The 17,831-nt window shown below is 36.0% G+C and overlaps 1 protein-coding gene across 3 annotated transcripts in view; it reads left to right on the top strand.

Moving 5' to 3' along the window:
- The window catches only part of NKAIN2 (sodium/potassium transporting ATPase interacting 2), a 517,183-nt gene that overhangs the window by 425,808 nt on the left and 73,544 nt on the right, over positions 1-17,831 (top strand). For all 3 annotated transcript variants that reach the window (XM_030944619.1, XM_030944620.1, XM_030944618.1), the window contains one exon: positions 16,331-16,531. In XM_030944619.1, the coding sequence (XP_030800479.1) occupies positions 16,331-16,531 (201 nt within the window). The remainder of the gene's footprint in view (positions 1-16,330; positions 16,532-17,831) is intronic.

Raw genomic sequence — 17,831 nt, 5'->3', positions numbered from 1 at the left:
TACCAAGTAGGAAATCAGGACTTAACAGTTATGGAAATTTTCATCTGAAATTTGAAAATAGGAAAATAACTTTCAGGTTTGTACAAAGAAAGATGAACTTCTACATGTGATTACCCATCTCAGCACAGACTGAATTAATTACAGGTTACCTCACCTTTGCAAAATCTAGACTGCATCAAGGACCATTTTATTCTTTAAATTTAAAGATCCAAAATCAAGTGATGTCATATTTTAATATTCTGAATAATGCATGAACCAAATATGGTCCATGATACTGCAAGCTATTTCTGATCACAGAATTTTTCATTTGTGTTACTTTTTTTTCATATCTGAGACTTAATAACAGATAATTCTTGACTTCACCTTCTTTGTGGCAATTTACCATTTGTGTTCAAGATAATGTTGTCAAAAAAGAAAACTCAACAAAAATCAGGTGCACTAAATTTCCATATTTTCTCCTCAGTCTGTAGTTTCAGTTTGCAAACCAATTCCTCTTTAAAGAATTAGGTAGAAGTTAGCTGCATGTAATTTTTTTTTTTTGGCTCCTTTATCAACTCTGTGGTGCCAAACAAAAACTCCATGTAAAGTTTTGGTATTATTATGGACACAGTATCTCTTGCCTTCTTTCCAGTTTTGGGGTGGGATATAAGATATCTATCAGAGAGCTTGGTGTTCCAATGGGGAAGTTCTGAAGTTTGGATACTTAATCCAAAGCAGTACATTCATGACAAAAGAATGGCACAATCCTGGGAACTGCCTACAGCACTGCTACAGTTCCTGGAGCTCACAGACACCCATAATCAACTATTTAGTTGATTAATTCAGAAATCAATTTTCTCGTATTGCAGAAATACTAGAACTTTGTCCCAGAATCCTCAAATTTGTCATGCCACATGAGTTCATAGCCGTTTAAGGTCAAATTCCCAAAAGGCTTCAGGAGTTTTGGAATCATGCATAGGTGTCAAAGTGAATAATCCTCTTAATTTTCAAGAAGAACTTCAGTATTCTTCCAAAGGAAATGCCACATTATATATTTACCTAAAACAATTTTTTTATTATTCATGAGGGAATTTCCAACTTATCAAATATTTGCTCTAATACTACATATTTCTAGTTGAAGTGACTTTTTAACACATGTATATACAGAAAACATGCATCTGGCTCACAGATTTTATATATATATAGATATATATAATTATTTATTTTTAATCTGATTTCTTTTTACTCCAGAATAGCCATACCTCTTGTTTTATTTCTTAAGTACACGGAGTTGAAACGAATGCAGATATGTTCCTTTGGATTAGTAACTTGGGCTGCTCTAAAGCCAAAGGACTGTAAGGCATGATTCACCTCATGCTGAAGAAAACCTCCACACCTTTTAAGATTACTCATACCCTCATAATGCTTTTTCTGCTCCATTGCTCCATAGGCAAGTAGCTCAGAAGTAGACAGCCAAAGCTAGGGAAATGCATTCCAGCTTTTACAGGTCACACTCTGTTTCAAGAGTGCCACTGCACAGACTGCACAATATTGTATTGTACTGTAGCCTATCAAAAGCTGTGAACCTAAGAAAGAAAATTTTTATAGTCATTCCCTTAAAATTACTTCTATAAACAAGGTTCCTTTTCTTGCATTAAAACTGCTCACATCTCTTAGAAAGCTCCAGGGAAAAGTCTTATATTTAAATTCAGTTATGTTTATGCGTTACATGTTGGGTACTTCCAATTATTACATTAAATATATCAAATCTCAGTGGGATGACTGGTGATAAGTGTTGCATATTTATAAATATTATGTATTCCCAGAACCGTGTTTCGGGTTATTAGAATCATAGATTCACACTGATGAATGGCTCAGTAGGTCAATTAGTACATGTCATCAGCCTGAATATGCATGATTACATGATAGAATTTAGTCTATTCTGTTCTTAAAAGCCAGTAACAATAGATCACACAGACTCCCAAGTCATGTCTCTCCAGTCTCAGGTCTCTCTTTTCCTCTCCCTTGGCTTCAGAAACTTTCTCCCCCAAGATCTAATTTGTGTTTTCTTTGCAATGTCTTTGCCACGCAGTCAAGTTCCTGGGCCAATGACGATGTACCCACATTGCAAGCAGGGAAGGAGGTTACTCACTTCATTCCAACAGCCAGGCGTGCTCCCAGGCTTCTGAGCCAGGAAACCCCAATTCCTCCTATCTTTCTTCACAGGCCTCATTTTCAGACAACTGTTCATTCTAGTCCACAGTTTTTCTTGAAGTCCTTTGAGTTGAGACCCTGTCAATACTAGGGAGAGTTTTGCTGTGATAACTTTCCTCTTCCTTATAAGAGAGTGACATCCAGAATTTTGTTACCCAATCTGTGTTTGTATGTTTAGTTATTTCAACGCAAATGTACTTTTCAACTTGTCCTTGCTGCTTAGCACTTTACAGGAAAAATCTGAGATTTCTCAAGATGATTTTGAATGCCAGTCCTTTCCTCAAATGTTCTTGCAGTCTCTCAGTATCATATAGTAACAAGCCTTTCCTCTTTTCAGTCATTCACATAATTAAAATATATTATCATTGGGCCAAGAACAGATCACAGTATAGCATCATTTCATATTTTTTTTTCCAATATGACTGTTAACTACTGAAATTTCCTTCTGGACATAGTTTCCCCTTTTTTGCAGAATATATAATGGATAAGTAAGAATAAAAATTGTTTTGACATTATTGAACTGTTTGAATTGTTAGTCTCATATGACATTCACTTCAGTGTGCTAAGGAATCACAGCATATTTATCAAAATCAGAAGGAATGCCATACCCAGAATGAAAAAAATACCCATATCACCATTAATAAGATATATTAAATGGGTTCAAATATATATAAAATGGGTTCAAATATATATAAAATGATAGCAATGCCTTGGGAAATGTTTATCTTAATATCTGGTCTCAGTTTAACAAATTTAATCTCACATGCTGTGAAAGTTCCATTAATTTAATGGAATTATTTCCAGTACAAAAAAATTTATAAATTCTGAAGTTATCTTGGATTAAGCTGTTAGTCTCTGCAGGTTAAATGACTAAAAAATACATAAGGGCTTAATGATGAAGTTTTACAGGATGCTGTGTGCTCAGCCCAGGCAATAAAAAATGGTATGTAATTAATACTGTATTGTAGTGCTGAGGTGCACTAAGGCAGAACCAAGGAGTTTGTCATTTCCTAACCTTTGAGGACTTAAGCATGTAATTTTTATTTTCATTCTTTACTCTGCCATTCATTTTTGATATTAGGGTCTTTTTTGATTTAAGAGATGCATGCCTTTAATGTAACAATACTTTATAGATTCACCTTTCAGATTAAATTAAAGCATTTATTTTAGATTGGAAGCATATAGAGCTTTACTGCTGCATTCTCTGGGCAAATTCAACTCCCAGTGAAGTCAGAATTGCACTAACACACATGGTAGAAAACTGCTGTGATGCTGGGAATTCAGAGAAGCATTAATACTTCCAATGCTTTTCTTCAGGAAAGAAAAAAAGTCAGTGATGTTGATGTAAAAATTACGTGTCTTCGTGTAAACAAAAGACACCTCTCATAGTTATTTTATGAGAGTTTTACTCCAAAGAAAAAGATAAAGTACATGTGATGTATTACTGGCATTTCACAGTGAAGTGATTCTATAGATTCTAAAAAAATGAATTATTTATTGAATTTTATATATTTTTCCATTGGGCAGATACACATTTCCTTGAAAATATTTTTACCCAGTCTAAATTTAATAAATCAGATATTATATGTTTATTCCTTGACTAAAAAAAATGAACTCTGCTTCTTTGAATTCACAGCATTTTTCAATATTCCTAAGCACCAGGAAATCAAAAAGCTCTTTGTATCACTCTTCTCCCTGTGACTGTTCTATTGTTGTACCAACTTTCCAATTCCAAGTAATAAAACCATTGATCTTCTAACATCTTGGCAGTGGAGTTCATCTAATTCTGCATTAGCACTAAACACAAACAAAATTTTAGTATAAGCAGCCCCAAGAGACGCTTCAACCAGATTTCTCCATTTCCCTGGGCTAAATCAGCTCCTCAAAACTCAATTTAAGAAACTGACACAGACACTACAGTCAGAATGGTAAATCTACTCCCCATCAGTTTCTTAAATAAAGTTTTCAATCACTGATTTGGTCTACAGAGATAGAGCTCTGTTCTAGGTACTCCTCTCAATCTATGCTCATTAAAGGTCATTGCTCCCAGTGTTTCATCTTAATCCTGGCTGGAAGTTGGAGGGTCTTTGAGTACAGAGCTGGATATTGAAGAGATTTTCTATAGTAAATTTTAGCCAGCCAGTAGGAAATGCTTACAAGTAAAATATGAGCACTGAAGAGCTGTGATATCATTCAAAAGGAATGGAGGCAAGAGAGAGAAAATACCTTGAAATAAGCTTCCTGAGTTTTTTCAGGCTTACGTTTTTTTATTCCCAAATACTGTGCTTTCACTACTACCATGGTCCACAGCATGTTACAGTAGGATTTTGAGACATACCCCCAGAGATATTCATGCTTCAGGGAAACAATCCATTCTATAACCAGGGGGGTTGGGAATTTTTCTCGGTTTGGTTGGTTGATTCATTGATTACTTGAGTTTTTATTTGTTTTTTGAAGAACTGCAACAAGCCTTCTAAAGCCTTCAAAGAAAGACAGATTGAATCACAAAATTATTTAGGTTGGAAGGTCATCCTCTTCTCAAAGGAGGCCTAATTAAATGACATTGTTCAGGTGCTTTTTTGGTCATATTCTGGATATCGACAAGGATGAATCTTTTATCTCATTTCTGTGCACTCATTCTAGTCTTTGGCAATTCTCATGGTTTAAAAAATATTTAAAAATAATTAGAATTTTCTGTGTTCCAGCTCATATTTGTTGTCTCCTGTTCTTCTGCTGTGGACCTATGAGAGGAGGCTGCCTCTGCCTTCCCTAAACTCTCCCTTTCAGTGGTTATGGGCAGGAGTAGCATCCTCATAAGCCTTCAGCTCTTAATCCTGAGCTGGCCTCACTCCTTCCCCCTCTCCTCAAATGTCCTGTGCCCTAGTCCATAACCAGCTTAGAAGCCTTTGTTGGATTGGTTCCACTCTGTGTATGTCTCTCTCAGACTGGGAAGCCCAGAACTGGACCAGCCCTCCAGGTGTTTTTCTCACCAGCACTGAGCAGAGATGAAGAACCACATTCCTCAGCCTGCTGGTGACACTCCCCCTGCACAGCCCAGAAGTCTTTACCCACCAGCACTCCACTGTTTCTTTCTGCAGAGCTGCTCCCCTGCCAGTCAGTGTTCAGCTGCAGAGAAGAGCTCCATTCCCACTGAAAAGGGAACAAACTACTGATGGTCCTGTCTGAGAGCAGAGTCAGGGACCCCTCACAGTCATTCAAACACTCTTGGGCACTCAATGCTATATTAACTGAAAGCCAATCTTCCCTTTTCCACAGCCCTGGGAGATGGAGCAAAGCATCCAAACATAACTTCAGTAACAGTGCAGCTGACAGCTGACATGAATACTCAGTGAACTGTCATTAAAACATAGCTGATTTAGGAATTAATATTTAAGGATGCCTGCCAGATACTAGATCCTAGTCTTCAATTAACAGGGTTTGCTGTGTTGTCTTTTCTAAAATATCTCTTATAACTTTGTTTAACATGTGAAGTAAAGAGCAGTTCGATTAGATTTAAATCAGTCCATATAATTTCTCTTTATATAAATTTTATTTTATCTCCTAAAAATAGAATAAAGTTTCTGCAAGGCCACCCTGGAAAATACAAGACCAAACAGCATTTGCTTTGTCATTAAATAACATATCTTCTACACTCTATCTTCTGTATCTTCAACAAAATATCAGATGAAAATATTTGAATCTAAGAGAAAAGAGTCTTAAATAATGAGAAACAAAAGCAGATGTAAAGAGTTTTAGAAATAAAGAGCGTGATACCTCGAAAATTACTTTTTTATCACCTAATAACACCATCAGTTCAAAACTGTAACCCCACACACTTAATCAGCATATTTTTTCTACATCTTATGTATACTGTATATATAGTTATATATGGTGTGCAAACTGGTGCTAAGTATAAGATTAGAAAAATAATGGATCTTTTTGTTGAGGTGATTTTGCCATCTTAATATAGGTGTTCTTGCATTATATGTAAGAACACATTCTTATATAAGGAGGTAGCCCTCTTAGGCTTTAGCAGCATTACATGCCACACAAACAGGCAAAAGAGATGCTATCCATCTGTGGATTAGAACTTAACTGGCTTAAATTGCTGCAGTTTCTTTTGCAGTACACGAGATGCTTTCCTGCATACTAGCAAAAATATCTAGCGTGGTATCATAAGATTATTCCTCAGGGGGTGCTTTTGAAAATGTAATAAAACCCATACATTTATCCAGAGTTATGCACTGAGTCGTTTTAAATGGCTTTGAATTGTCCTTCGGAGGCTGTGGTTTACTGCAGTGGTGGAATTGTCATGTCATAGCAGCAGGTCACAAGAGGAAAGGACACCCACTTGAAAAGTTTTGCTAACATCATCTTGTTGGAAATTACAGTTTGTTTATTAATGTAGGTGATTAAGTTTCTTTTCATCTGTTTCCATGAGACTTTTGATGTCAGAATAGAAGTTCATGAAGAGCTTATTTTTAATTTCTGATTCAAGGATTTGAACCATGTCCCCTCTACTGGATATGTGGGACTGCTAACATTTTCCAGTTTGCAAATGCAGCCTAAGCACCTCAAGTATGAAAAACTGTAACATTTTACAGTGAAAATGTTGAAACACATTTTCCACAGTGTAGTTTGTTTTGTTGGTCTTTTCATTTTGAAAGCAAAAACTAGCTAAAAATTTATTTCATCCATAGCAGTCTCATTATTCAAAACTTTTTCCAACACACAGATTAATAACAAAACAAAACAAAAAAAACCCACCACCACCAACAAAAACGCTGAAAAATAATTATCAGCTTCAGGACAGAAGCAATTGTGTACATTGTTTCTTAAAATAATTTTCAAACACAGGAAACAGTCAATTTAGAAAGTACCCATAATTCTTCTGTGTTCAAGATAATTCTGTTCTTAAATGACAGTATTGGATAGTCAAATTAGTTTTACTAAAACTAATCTGTGGTCCATGTTGAGTGACATGATATCACACCACAGAAAGAGAAAGCAATTTCACCTACTGCTAAATTAATTAGTTCATGTAAATTGAAAAGAGGTTGATTTATCAAATCTGATATAGCCTTAGGTATTCTAATAATAACCATCATCACCTACAAGGACATGAATCAACACTTTATGAACTGGAGTTTATCAGAGTCATGGAACATGTTCCTGTGACAGATATCTTTTCATTTAAAAAAATCAAATAGGATCTTTCAGACAGGAGCTGAAGGTGGTTTTTAAAGTCTGTAGGGTAGGTATAGCTCGGGCAAAAGGAGCTCTTGCCATACATTGAAAGCATTGAAAACTGTAACACAGGTTTTCCCATGTCATGTAATGGATTGCAGCTGTGCAATTCCTTAAAATTGGTGAAAGTTGTACTGAGGAGTAAAATGTGCTAAACTAATGGTCAGAAACCTTAGATATTCGGCAGTATGGCAATAGAGACTGTTACGTACAGGCTTTGTGCACATCATGCTGGGCATGCATCAGTGTTTCTGCAGAGATCTGACTTTTCTTTTACTGGCCCAAATTTGTGAAGGTTGCACAGCTTCAGATCTGAATCTAATACTGTGGGTGATGACATCTGTCAGCCTGGTCAGTAGTGGAATAAGTTATAGTGAAAGAACCTGAAGTAGTTGGTGCTGTACAGTTATTCCACATCATTCCTTGAACAGTGCCCAAGGGCTATGTGGAGAGAGCCCACACTTCTTCTGTGCTTCCTGATAATCAGTCTGTGCTGCTCAGTATCTAGGTTTCAAAACAAGCTTTTCAGAGTCCTTCAGGAATATTTACCACTCTGTTACAACTGGGTCCTTTCTACTGACATCAGAGGAATTCAAACCATTTAAATCAGGATACTTTATTTTGCACTGAGAATGCAAATGGGTTGTGAGAATAAGCTATGCTTTTTAAATTGATGCTTTAGCTCATTGCAACCTCCCCACAGAAGTAAATCCTTTAGAAAATATTCACTTTGGAATAGATGTGAATCAAACTGCGAAAGATTTGTCCACATGCTTTTTTAGAAGTTTTGAGTTATCTAGGCTTCATTTTAATCATTGAGATCTTAATGCTTATAAAATCACCACTGACTAGAAATGCTTGGGCTTTAGAGCACAAGGTACACAACACATATTTCTCCTCAGCCCGCTACTTCATGAACCCCACCTGTGTTACAATAATCTCAGGTTTCCTAACACTACTTTTGCTATAGCAACAGCATTTTTGGGAAAGCAACACCATTTTTGTGGTTTTAGAGCTCTAGCCAAAGTCTTACTGTTTTCTGCACACACTACTAGATAATTGTTTACATTTTAAAAGATAATGTTAAAAATAGGAAACAAAGCTTAAATTTATCACTGAACACATGCATTTTGTTTTACAGTACCTAGCACTAAATAATAACCAACACCAGGGAACACTGAACAAACTGCATCAGCTGGAATGTCTTTCTGCATACATTCTATCAATTTTCTGATGTTTAACTTCTACATCATACACTTCTGCATCTTTCTCTACTAAATGTTGGGCCATACTAAAATTTTTTCCATGGACAAAGATGATCAAGCAAAGTATTTTTGGGATGGTTTGGTAACTTGGTAAACCATTTATTCTAAAAAAGAAAAGAATTTTAAAGATATTAATTTCATGCTGCAATTTTAATCATGCTGCAATTTTTAAGGCCTAGACCTTTCTTTATTCAGCCTTCAGAATGGTGATTCCAGCTCAGTGCAAGCTTTGCATAGTCTTTTGGATACAATCCAAGTGTAAGAGGTCCTTGCAATGCCTAAAAGTTTTTGCTTTTTCTATATTTTTTCTTGTAGCTTTGCAGACTGTTAATAGATGGTTATATAGCTTGCAGTACTTTTCCTGCCCTTTCTCTCACATCTAGAACAATAAGCTAACCCTTTCTAAGACATTCCTGAAATTCTGTTTAGTCTTATTCTCAAGAAGACAAATTCTAAGAACACTCTGTTTTGCACTAGAACTCCGAAGACATAGCAAGAAGTAGGGCAAAAAAGCCCCTGGAACAACTCCGAGGGACAGACTCAAGGGTGGGTTGCTGGGGCAACTACTCTGTTATTGGATGCACTATAAAATTTGTAGTAAATCAAATGTATGCATGTGCAGAGCCATACTTTTGTGCCTGAAATCTTGCATTAAAGATCTGCTTTTCACATTATCACTCTTAATATTGTTTGGAAAGTTTTTGTCTTTTACAGGCAACACTTGTGCTTAGAGAGGTTTTATTTAGAATTAAGAGGTTATGTATATTTGTGTCTGAAAATTCTAAGCACTATTGATCTGTGTATTTGCCTGGGTAAACCAAGAGAGAGACATACTTCCTTTACTGTTTAAAAACCAAGGGGGAAAAAAACAGTCCCAAGAGAATAATGAACTGAACATCTTTAGAAACGTTATGCCTTACTCATAAAAAACTGGTACTAATATATCGTGAAAGTGGTGTAAACATGCATTTTCGGCTCAGTATTAATAACCAGGGTTTGGAAACCTATCAGAACATTCGCTTCATTTCTGAAAGAGACCCAGAATTATACTGATTTTAGTTCAATCATAAAATTCTTTGCCAGTTTTGTTTCACGGGACACAGATGAGATCTGGTAATCCCAAGGAGAGAACCATGTTGATCACCTGGAAAACTGACCCCTGTACACTCACATTATCAGAACTTGGGTGTAAGATGTCTTTGTCAGAGAATTGCAATTTGTCAAAACAATGTATTATATTTAACTCAATTTCCTCAAACAAATTTTCTCAATTCCAGAAGGATATCCTTGATTACTGCACAGTGTGACATAAATAAGATTCGACAGAGTTAGCTACTACTGTGGGATGTGAGCGCCTATAGTTAGCTTTCCATTTCAGTGTGTTTCATCACTGCACAATCTTACATCCTCCAGAAAGTAATTTTCCAAGAAATTACAAAAATTATGCTTCTTAGGATCTTCAGTAAATATGCATAATAGCTAAATTAAAATTTATATTTGACTGCAACTTCCTTGTCCTCATGATAAATGACATTGGTCTACTGTGAATGGTCAAATTTGCATGTTCTACACAAGGAAAAAATTCAATGGCTCTTAATCCAGAACATTCTAAAAAATTCAGTTTACATATGAAAAAAAATCACGGAAGAGTAATATTCATGGAGCAGAATAATCATGTTAGCCTAGCAATATAAACTGAAGTTTCTACTTCCTTTTTCATTGTATTTTAATTGAAGAACTAAATAGATAGAAATTTTTTGAAGAATTATGTTAATAAAAAATGTTGATGCCACTGGTCTAATTACATTAATATTCTGGAGCCTAGCAAGTGTCTTTTTTTAAATGAGTAGATTAAATTTTTTAGATTTTTCAGTGTACATATTAAACTACTAGAAAAATATGGATATCTAAATTAATATAACATTAATTGTAGCTTTAATAATTTCAGAAGATAATTGACATGTATGATACAACAGAATAATTGACAATGTCATACTCTGTATAACAGTGCCTATGCTTTTTGAGGATTATTTATAGTATTTTATAAATATAACATTGTAGTTTCATTTTAGAGAAGAAAATCAGGACATCTGAGTCATCTCTTTCATGCTGGGAACTTCATAATTAAATCCTTCAGAAGTACATTGGTATGCTGGAAATCACTTAAAATATATTTGTCGCATTTTTAACTGAGAAAAGCTATCAGGGGGACAATTTCTGCCATTTTTCATTTATGAGTTCAGAAGTATATCAGTCAGCTATTTTCAAACTGGTTAAACTTTATCTGATTAATGACACAGAGGTACATCAGATTCTGTAACCAATTTTCAATTATATTAGTGGAAAATGGTTTTACAAGAAGAAATTAAAGGGAATTCCAGGTTACTGAAAAGAAAAACCAAATTAAAGGGAAAACATCACATATATAAAAAAATTAGGGGGGAAAACACCCAAATCAGATGCAACAAAATAGAAAAAAAATAATCTTTAAATATCCATTTTCCCTACAGATTTATAAAATAATTATTTTCTATATATAAACTTTGCATTTAAAAGAAAAAAAAAACTCACACAGCTGACAAGCTCTATTTTGGTTCTTCAGTGAGGAGAGTTTTTTCTTTAGACAGGAAAAAGTCTGCTTGCATGAGAAAATGGTACTGCCTGGTGGGAGTTAGTTTTAGTGGAAAAGTGAGATAACAGAAGAAAAAAAAAAAAAAGCCTGTAGAGGCCTCGGTGCATCCTAGGCATCCAGAGCTACAAATGCTTTCAGACCCTGATCTTTTATCACTGAAACCTTGTGTGATTGTTCACTCTCCAAGCAGCCGGTTCTTGCTAGTTTGAGTTTGATAAATGGAACAAGTGGTTACACAGTTGTATTCGACAAAAGATGTACAGAAGCTTGGCAGGTTTGCACAGATTTCAGCAATTCCTAATTAGAAAAAATAGAAGAAATCATTTCCCATGACACAGCAAGCCACAACCATTGAAATCAGTACAATTCAACTTCCCCGAGACAGGGAGATCTCCTGGACTTTCAAGGAGAATCACCCTGAACCACTCCTGCCTCTTTTTTCTCATGGCACTGTTTAGAATTAGCATCTCTAAGGTGCAACCAACAAAAATCATTGAAACAGGAATATATTGTGATTTCTGCAAAGATACAGCACACTTACTAATATGTGCTAGTACTAATACAATACACAAAGAGCTGTCTTCCTTTTAAGCACTGCTCTCCTCCTGCTGTGTCTGATTACAAAGAAGCTTTTATTCTTTTTCTGGCAGCTTTTACAAAGCTTTATGTTGCCATGTTCTGTTATCAGCTCTCCTCAGCCAGAAAATTTTATGTACTGTGCAGTTGACCTCTGAAAAGGTTGCCATCTACTGTATTAAACATAGGCACCAAACCATCAGAGCTAAAATTTCTACCAACTAAGCTGAAATAAAATTACAGATGTAATTTGAAGATGTCTCATATCCTAATCTCAGAAATCCAAGTCCCTGAGACCTCAAAACTTCAAGATTTGTCTAATCTAGCAGTACTTTTCCTGACCAGTCCAACGATCAACACATCTTGAGAATGTCAGCAAAGATGTCCTACAAAAGGTTTTCCTTTGGGCTTTTTTCTTGATGAGTATAAAAATCTACTTTAATGCACCAATTTTCACTAAAAAGCTCTACAAATACCAGCAGAATTTACAAAAGCAGCATAGTGATCAGCAATAAAGCCCTTACAGATGTATTTCTGTGTCCACAAAGGAAGCAGCTGTTTGTTGAATTTAGGATAATGAAATCTTCCTTGACATACAGACTTTGAACAACAACATATTGGCTTGCCCAATGTGTATCAACAATTCTTGTTAGTTTTCATAGCTTCAAGGCTTATCAGACCATTTCTCTGCATTTCCCTGAACAAAGTTTGAGCCACAGATGTTGGAAGGGAGACAGACGGCAAATACACTAGAGAGCATAATAAATCCCCAGCTTCCATTGTAGACTTTGTCTATGTCCACTAAAACTGTATTCAAACAGTGAACAAAGTAAATAGCAAGCAGAGTATGTCCAAAAATAGTTCTAAATGCTGTCAGTAGAAGAGATGTTAATGATAGATACATCATTCGCTTCTTGGATTCCACAGTTATAAAAGGGGATTCAATTCCTTAAGTGTTTTCTCACTAAGGGAAACTTTTTCATAAGCTGGGTGACCTTTAGTACCAAGGAACAGGAACTGCTCTGCTAATATGGTTGCATGAAAGGGGACATGGCTTGAAGGTTATAGACAAGTTCAAAGCACAACATAACAATTTATACCTGAGATTTAGCTGTGCAGCAGCTTTGTAGTTAATAGGCTCCTTCTATGCTTATTCTGATCCCAGATATTTTGGGGAGAGAAATGTGCAAGGTCTGACTTACATGTTGACTTCTCAAGATTTTATTTCATTGTCATTCTTAATCCATCCAAGTTGGACCTGAGACATGAATGGTGTCTAGTCTTACACAACCAGATTACATGTTTTATTGTTTTGCTTTCTGAAGTTGACTTTTTTCTTAGCTGGCTCAGTATATAACAAAAGTAACAACTGCTTTTCAAAAGCTTTCTAAAACACATGACTCAAAGTTCTTTAAGATCCAAAGCTGTGGCTTGCAGCAGGATTATTGATAATGTTTTTCCATTGTTATTGTTATTATTTTTAAGGAATATAACATTTCTATGCTAGGTATCATATCTATTTTAAGACCAAAAAAAAACCAAACCAGAATAGTGTTTTACTGATTATTCAAAGAAAGAAACTGTATATAGCTCTGTAACTTTTTCACCAGTAACCATTCAAAACTATGTTGTCATTATAGTGCAAGAGTTCTATTGTCATTACATTGCAAGGGTTCCACATTGCTAGCGTTTCATACCTCCTTGATGTTTCTTATAGGCATCTTCTCTAGGCACTGACTCTTCCTTGTCCTCACAACAGCCAACTGAGTCCAGTTCCCACCAATCCACTCTTTTATGCCACTCCTCTTATTGGCTACAGATGTGGCCTGTTAATATCAGGCCTGCTCCTCATCTTTAGTAATTGGTTCAGCTGCAACTCTTTAAGGGATAAGATTACATTCTATACCACCTTCATTTACCCATACTGTATCCCCCTAGAAAACTACTCCTTAACAAAACAAGTCCTAATCACAGCGTTCAACTTAACTGCCAAAAGATTATTTGAATGCAAAGGAATAGTGTAAATATTCCAAAAAATCATCTGAGGATAAATTCAGGGATGGAAAAAAGCTGGATTTTGTGATGTTTCCATTTACATATGCAATCTTAAATATTTTAATGTGTAATTACATTTCCCATGTAACTTGGAAATTTACTTATGCTTTAACTAATACATTTTTTAATTATTGAATCTGTGGTAAGCAAAAATAGCTGACCCTAGAGAAGTTGTATTCTAGACACAGAGCCCAGTTTTGATCCACTTTCACTTCATCTGGCAGATGCATAACATACTCAGTTCCTGCAAGCCAGTTTATCCCTTTCTTTTTCAAGGAATACATTTTTCATCCCTAGTCTACAGTTTGTAAAATATATTTAGTCTATCATGATTCTTCTCAATGTATTGCAAATGCTAAAATAGAAAATAGAGACAATGAGTCGTATTTGTTTGTGCTGCATCTCTGATAAGAGACTAGAGGTTTCGAATTTTCCATAGTAACTAGAATGGCTGAATTTTTCTTTTGAAAATAACATGATGAACTCCAGTTTCAGTCATTTAAGGATAAATTTATAACTTTAAGCAAAGTTGCTCCAGAGATGTCCATTCTACAACTTCTTACACCAAGTGAGAAGACCAGTGTTCTACTTTAGGGGATGTAGCAGCCTTCAGAAAGAAAAATAATCTTTTGGCTTGGGTGAAAGGTAAAAATTCCCATTTCCAAGAAACACATGGCAGACACTTTCCAATGTCTATGACTTTAGTAGGGAAAGATCCAGAGAAAGGAGGTGGCTTTTGGGGATGAAGACTTATAACCATATATCAATATATATATTTGGGCACAATTTGCATAGTTTATAGAGATGTTTGCTGTAGCTTTGATCAAAACTAAAAAATGCTTGAAGTTAGTTGTATGATTAAATTCATATGAAGCATTTTAAGTTTTCTCATACAGCTCATTATTTGCTGGATTGGACTTTTGTGGGAATGAAGGGTAATTATTCATTGCAAACATATTTAGGTCCTTCCTGCCATCTGATAGCTGTGTGTGCTTATGCAGGGTAACAATTGATTTTTATTTTTTTTTAATGTAAAAAATTTCCATACTTTTGGTTCAAACTGCAAATCAGAGGAAAAATATTAAACTACACTGCAGTGTCAAGTGCAATCAGAAATCGCTTGACATGTGACATTATCCAAAATTACTCTGGATGGAGTTTGCCCTTCATAAGTTAGTGCAAAAAGGTAAAATAAGTGGGACTGAAAAAAAAAATCTCTTTTGACGGGAGGGAAATGTGAATACAACTTATCTGTTAGAGAATAGGATTCTATTATTTTTGGCACGGTAAGCCTAATTAAATAGTTACATTTTAAAATCTTTATGAGAATCTTAATTATTAATGACATCAACATGCTGGAAAAAATGTAGGTTAGGTGTGGGGAGAGTTTGGCTCTGCAAAGACATTACTTAAAAACAATTTTTTTTTTGCATGATTGAGCACATGTGCACACAGACTAGATAGTCACACTTTACAATGAGGTTACAGTCATAAATTATTTATAAAATGTTGGTAAACACTGTAGGCTATTACAGAATCCACAGAGTCCATAGTTTTGTTATAGCTATGTGTAACACCATCAAGTAATGTGCAACCACGTATAATTTATGAAAGTAATATCCGTAGTATTGTTTATTATGTGCATTAATAATTTATTAATCCTTTATGAACTATTTATAAGTTCAATCCTAATGGAAGGCATGGCTGACTAGTTACTCCATCACCCTAGCTATATGGGAGTCAAAGGTTGCACATCTCTGCCCCTCCTTTTTACCTAGCCCAATAGTCTTAAGACAAGGTAACATTCATTCTTTCCTTACAGGATCCTAGGAAATTAGAAATCAGAGAGAGGCATTATAAAGAGATTTGCCTGCAAGCAAGTGCACAGGTTTCTTCAATCTTCTCAAAAATATTTCAGTAGAGCTACCGTAGGTCTCCTTCGCTGGGTCCATGAGAAAAAACTCCTGGCAGATGATGTGTGTATATTAAAGTGTACAAAGGCTTGATTCTGGGGGATTTTTGTATAGTTTGGTACGTCAGACCAACAAAACACGGGCCATCGATCCTTATGGGATCCACTGGAAAATGGGGAATCAACAGATATGGATGCAATAGTCTAGGCTGCCATGATCTCTAGGAACAGATCCTGGCTTGCAGGATTATTTTTCTGCTCCAAAGCATTTCTCCCTGACAAGGTACAGACACTTCTGCTTGCAGCAGGCAAGCTCCACTAACTTTCATGTGCCAGCACAGTTTCATTGCAGCTCTTTGCTTCTTTATGCATGCTGTGAAATTCCTTGCTGAGGCATTGGATACCAAAGTACCATCCCCACACATTAATTCTTCTCTTGCTCTCCTGTAGGAAACAGATCTCATTCTGACCTTTAACATCTCAATGCACCGTTCCTGGTGGATGGAGAATGGGCCAGGCTGCACCGTGACCTCAGTAACCCCAGCACCGGACTGGGCACCAGAGGATCATCGTTATATCACTGTCTCGGGGTGTTTCCTTGAATATCAGTACATAGAAGTGGCTCACAGCTCTCTTCAGATCTTCCTTGCAGTAAGTGTTTACAAATAACTTCAATTCCACCATCTTTTCAAGGTGGAAGGATTTCTTCTTGTCTTTACTGAAATAGTGGATGGTTGTGGCATTCACTCACAAACCTTGGCTTTAGGTCTTAGTTTAGTTATTCATTCAGCCAGTTCAAGATAGCTACATGCAAAAATTTCCAACATACATATTTATTATTGCACTAAGAACTACTGACGTGGCACACTCTGTTTTCCTGATACTATAATACGTAAGTTTTGACACAATAGCAAATTACAGCTATTGTTGTGAAAGCCCAATTAAATATGAAATTGAATACAAAAGACAAACTAACAGTAAAAATAGATTCACTGATCAGTTCACAGGACTCAAATCTCATTAATTTTTCTTTAACTGTATTAATTGACACTAGACTACAATGGCAGAGCTTTTCCCTCCCCTCCCCTCCTGAAAAAGTTACACTTATATGAAAATCAAAACCCAAGATCTTAAATCTTTTTTAGGAGTACAAGAATCCATTGTTGCACTGCAGAAAATTTATAAGGGATGAAAACTGTTTGCTTGGGGCAAAAAATGTATAATGGAGCTCACAGCTATCCAAAAAGTGGGTGGCTTTTTCATCTATCTATTCCCCAGCCTTTTATATCACTCAAGCTTGACTCATGGAATTATAGCTTCATAGAATAATTTTGGTTGGAAAAGACCTCTAAGATCATCAAGCCCAACCCTTAACCCAGGACTGTCAAGTCCAACAGTAAAGCCTGCACTTAAGCACCTCATCTACACATTTTTTAAATGCCTCCAGGGAAGGCAACCCCATCATTGCCCTGGACAGCGTGTTCAAGTGCTTGACAAACCTTTTGGTGAAGAGTTTTTTCTTATATCCAACAAAGCTTCCCTGGTCAAGCTTGGTTTCCCTTTATCCAGACCAGGATGCCAGTGACCTTCTTGGCCATGTGGGCATACACTGGCTCACGTTCAGTCAGTGTTGACCAGCACCCCCAGGTCCTTTTCCAACAGTCAGCTTTCCAGACACTCTGCCCCCAGCCTGTGGCAGTGCCTACAGTGCCTACAGTGCCAAGTGCAGGTCCTGGCACTTGGCCTTGTTGAACTTCATACAGTTGGCTTTGGCCCATTGATTCAGCCTGCCCATATCTCTCCGCAGAGCCCTCATACCCTCAAGCCATCAAAAACAGATAACCAGGCTATTTTTTATGCCTTTTTTTTTTTTTAGTTTAATGAATGATGAACAAGAAACTCAAGGCACATGTAGCTCAAGCTCAATTCTGTTTCTGGTTCAACAAGGTTT

The sequence above is a fragment of the Camarhynchus parvulus genome, chromosome 3 (genome assembly GCF_901933205.1).
Source record: "Camarhynchus parvulus chromosome 3, STF_HiC, whole genome shotgun sequence".
Lineage (NCBI taxonomy): Eukaryota > Metazoa > Chordata > Aves > Passeriformes > Thraupidae > Camarhynchus > Camarhynchus parvulus.
The sequence above is the reverse complement of the archived record's forward strand: the minus strand, read 5'-3'. Positions and strand labels throughout refer to the sequence as shown.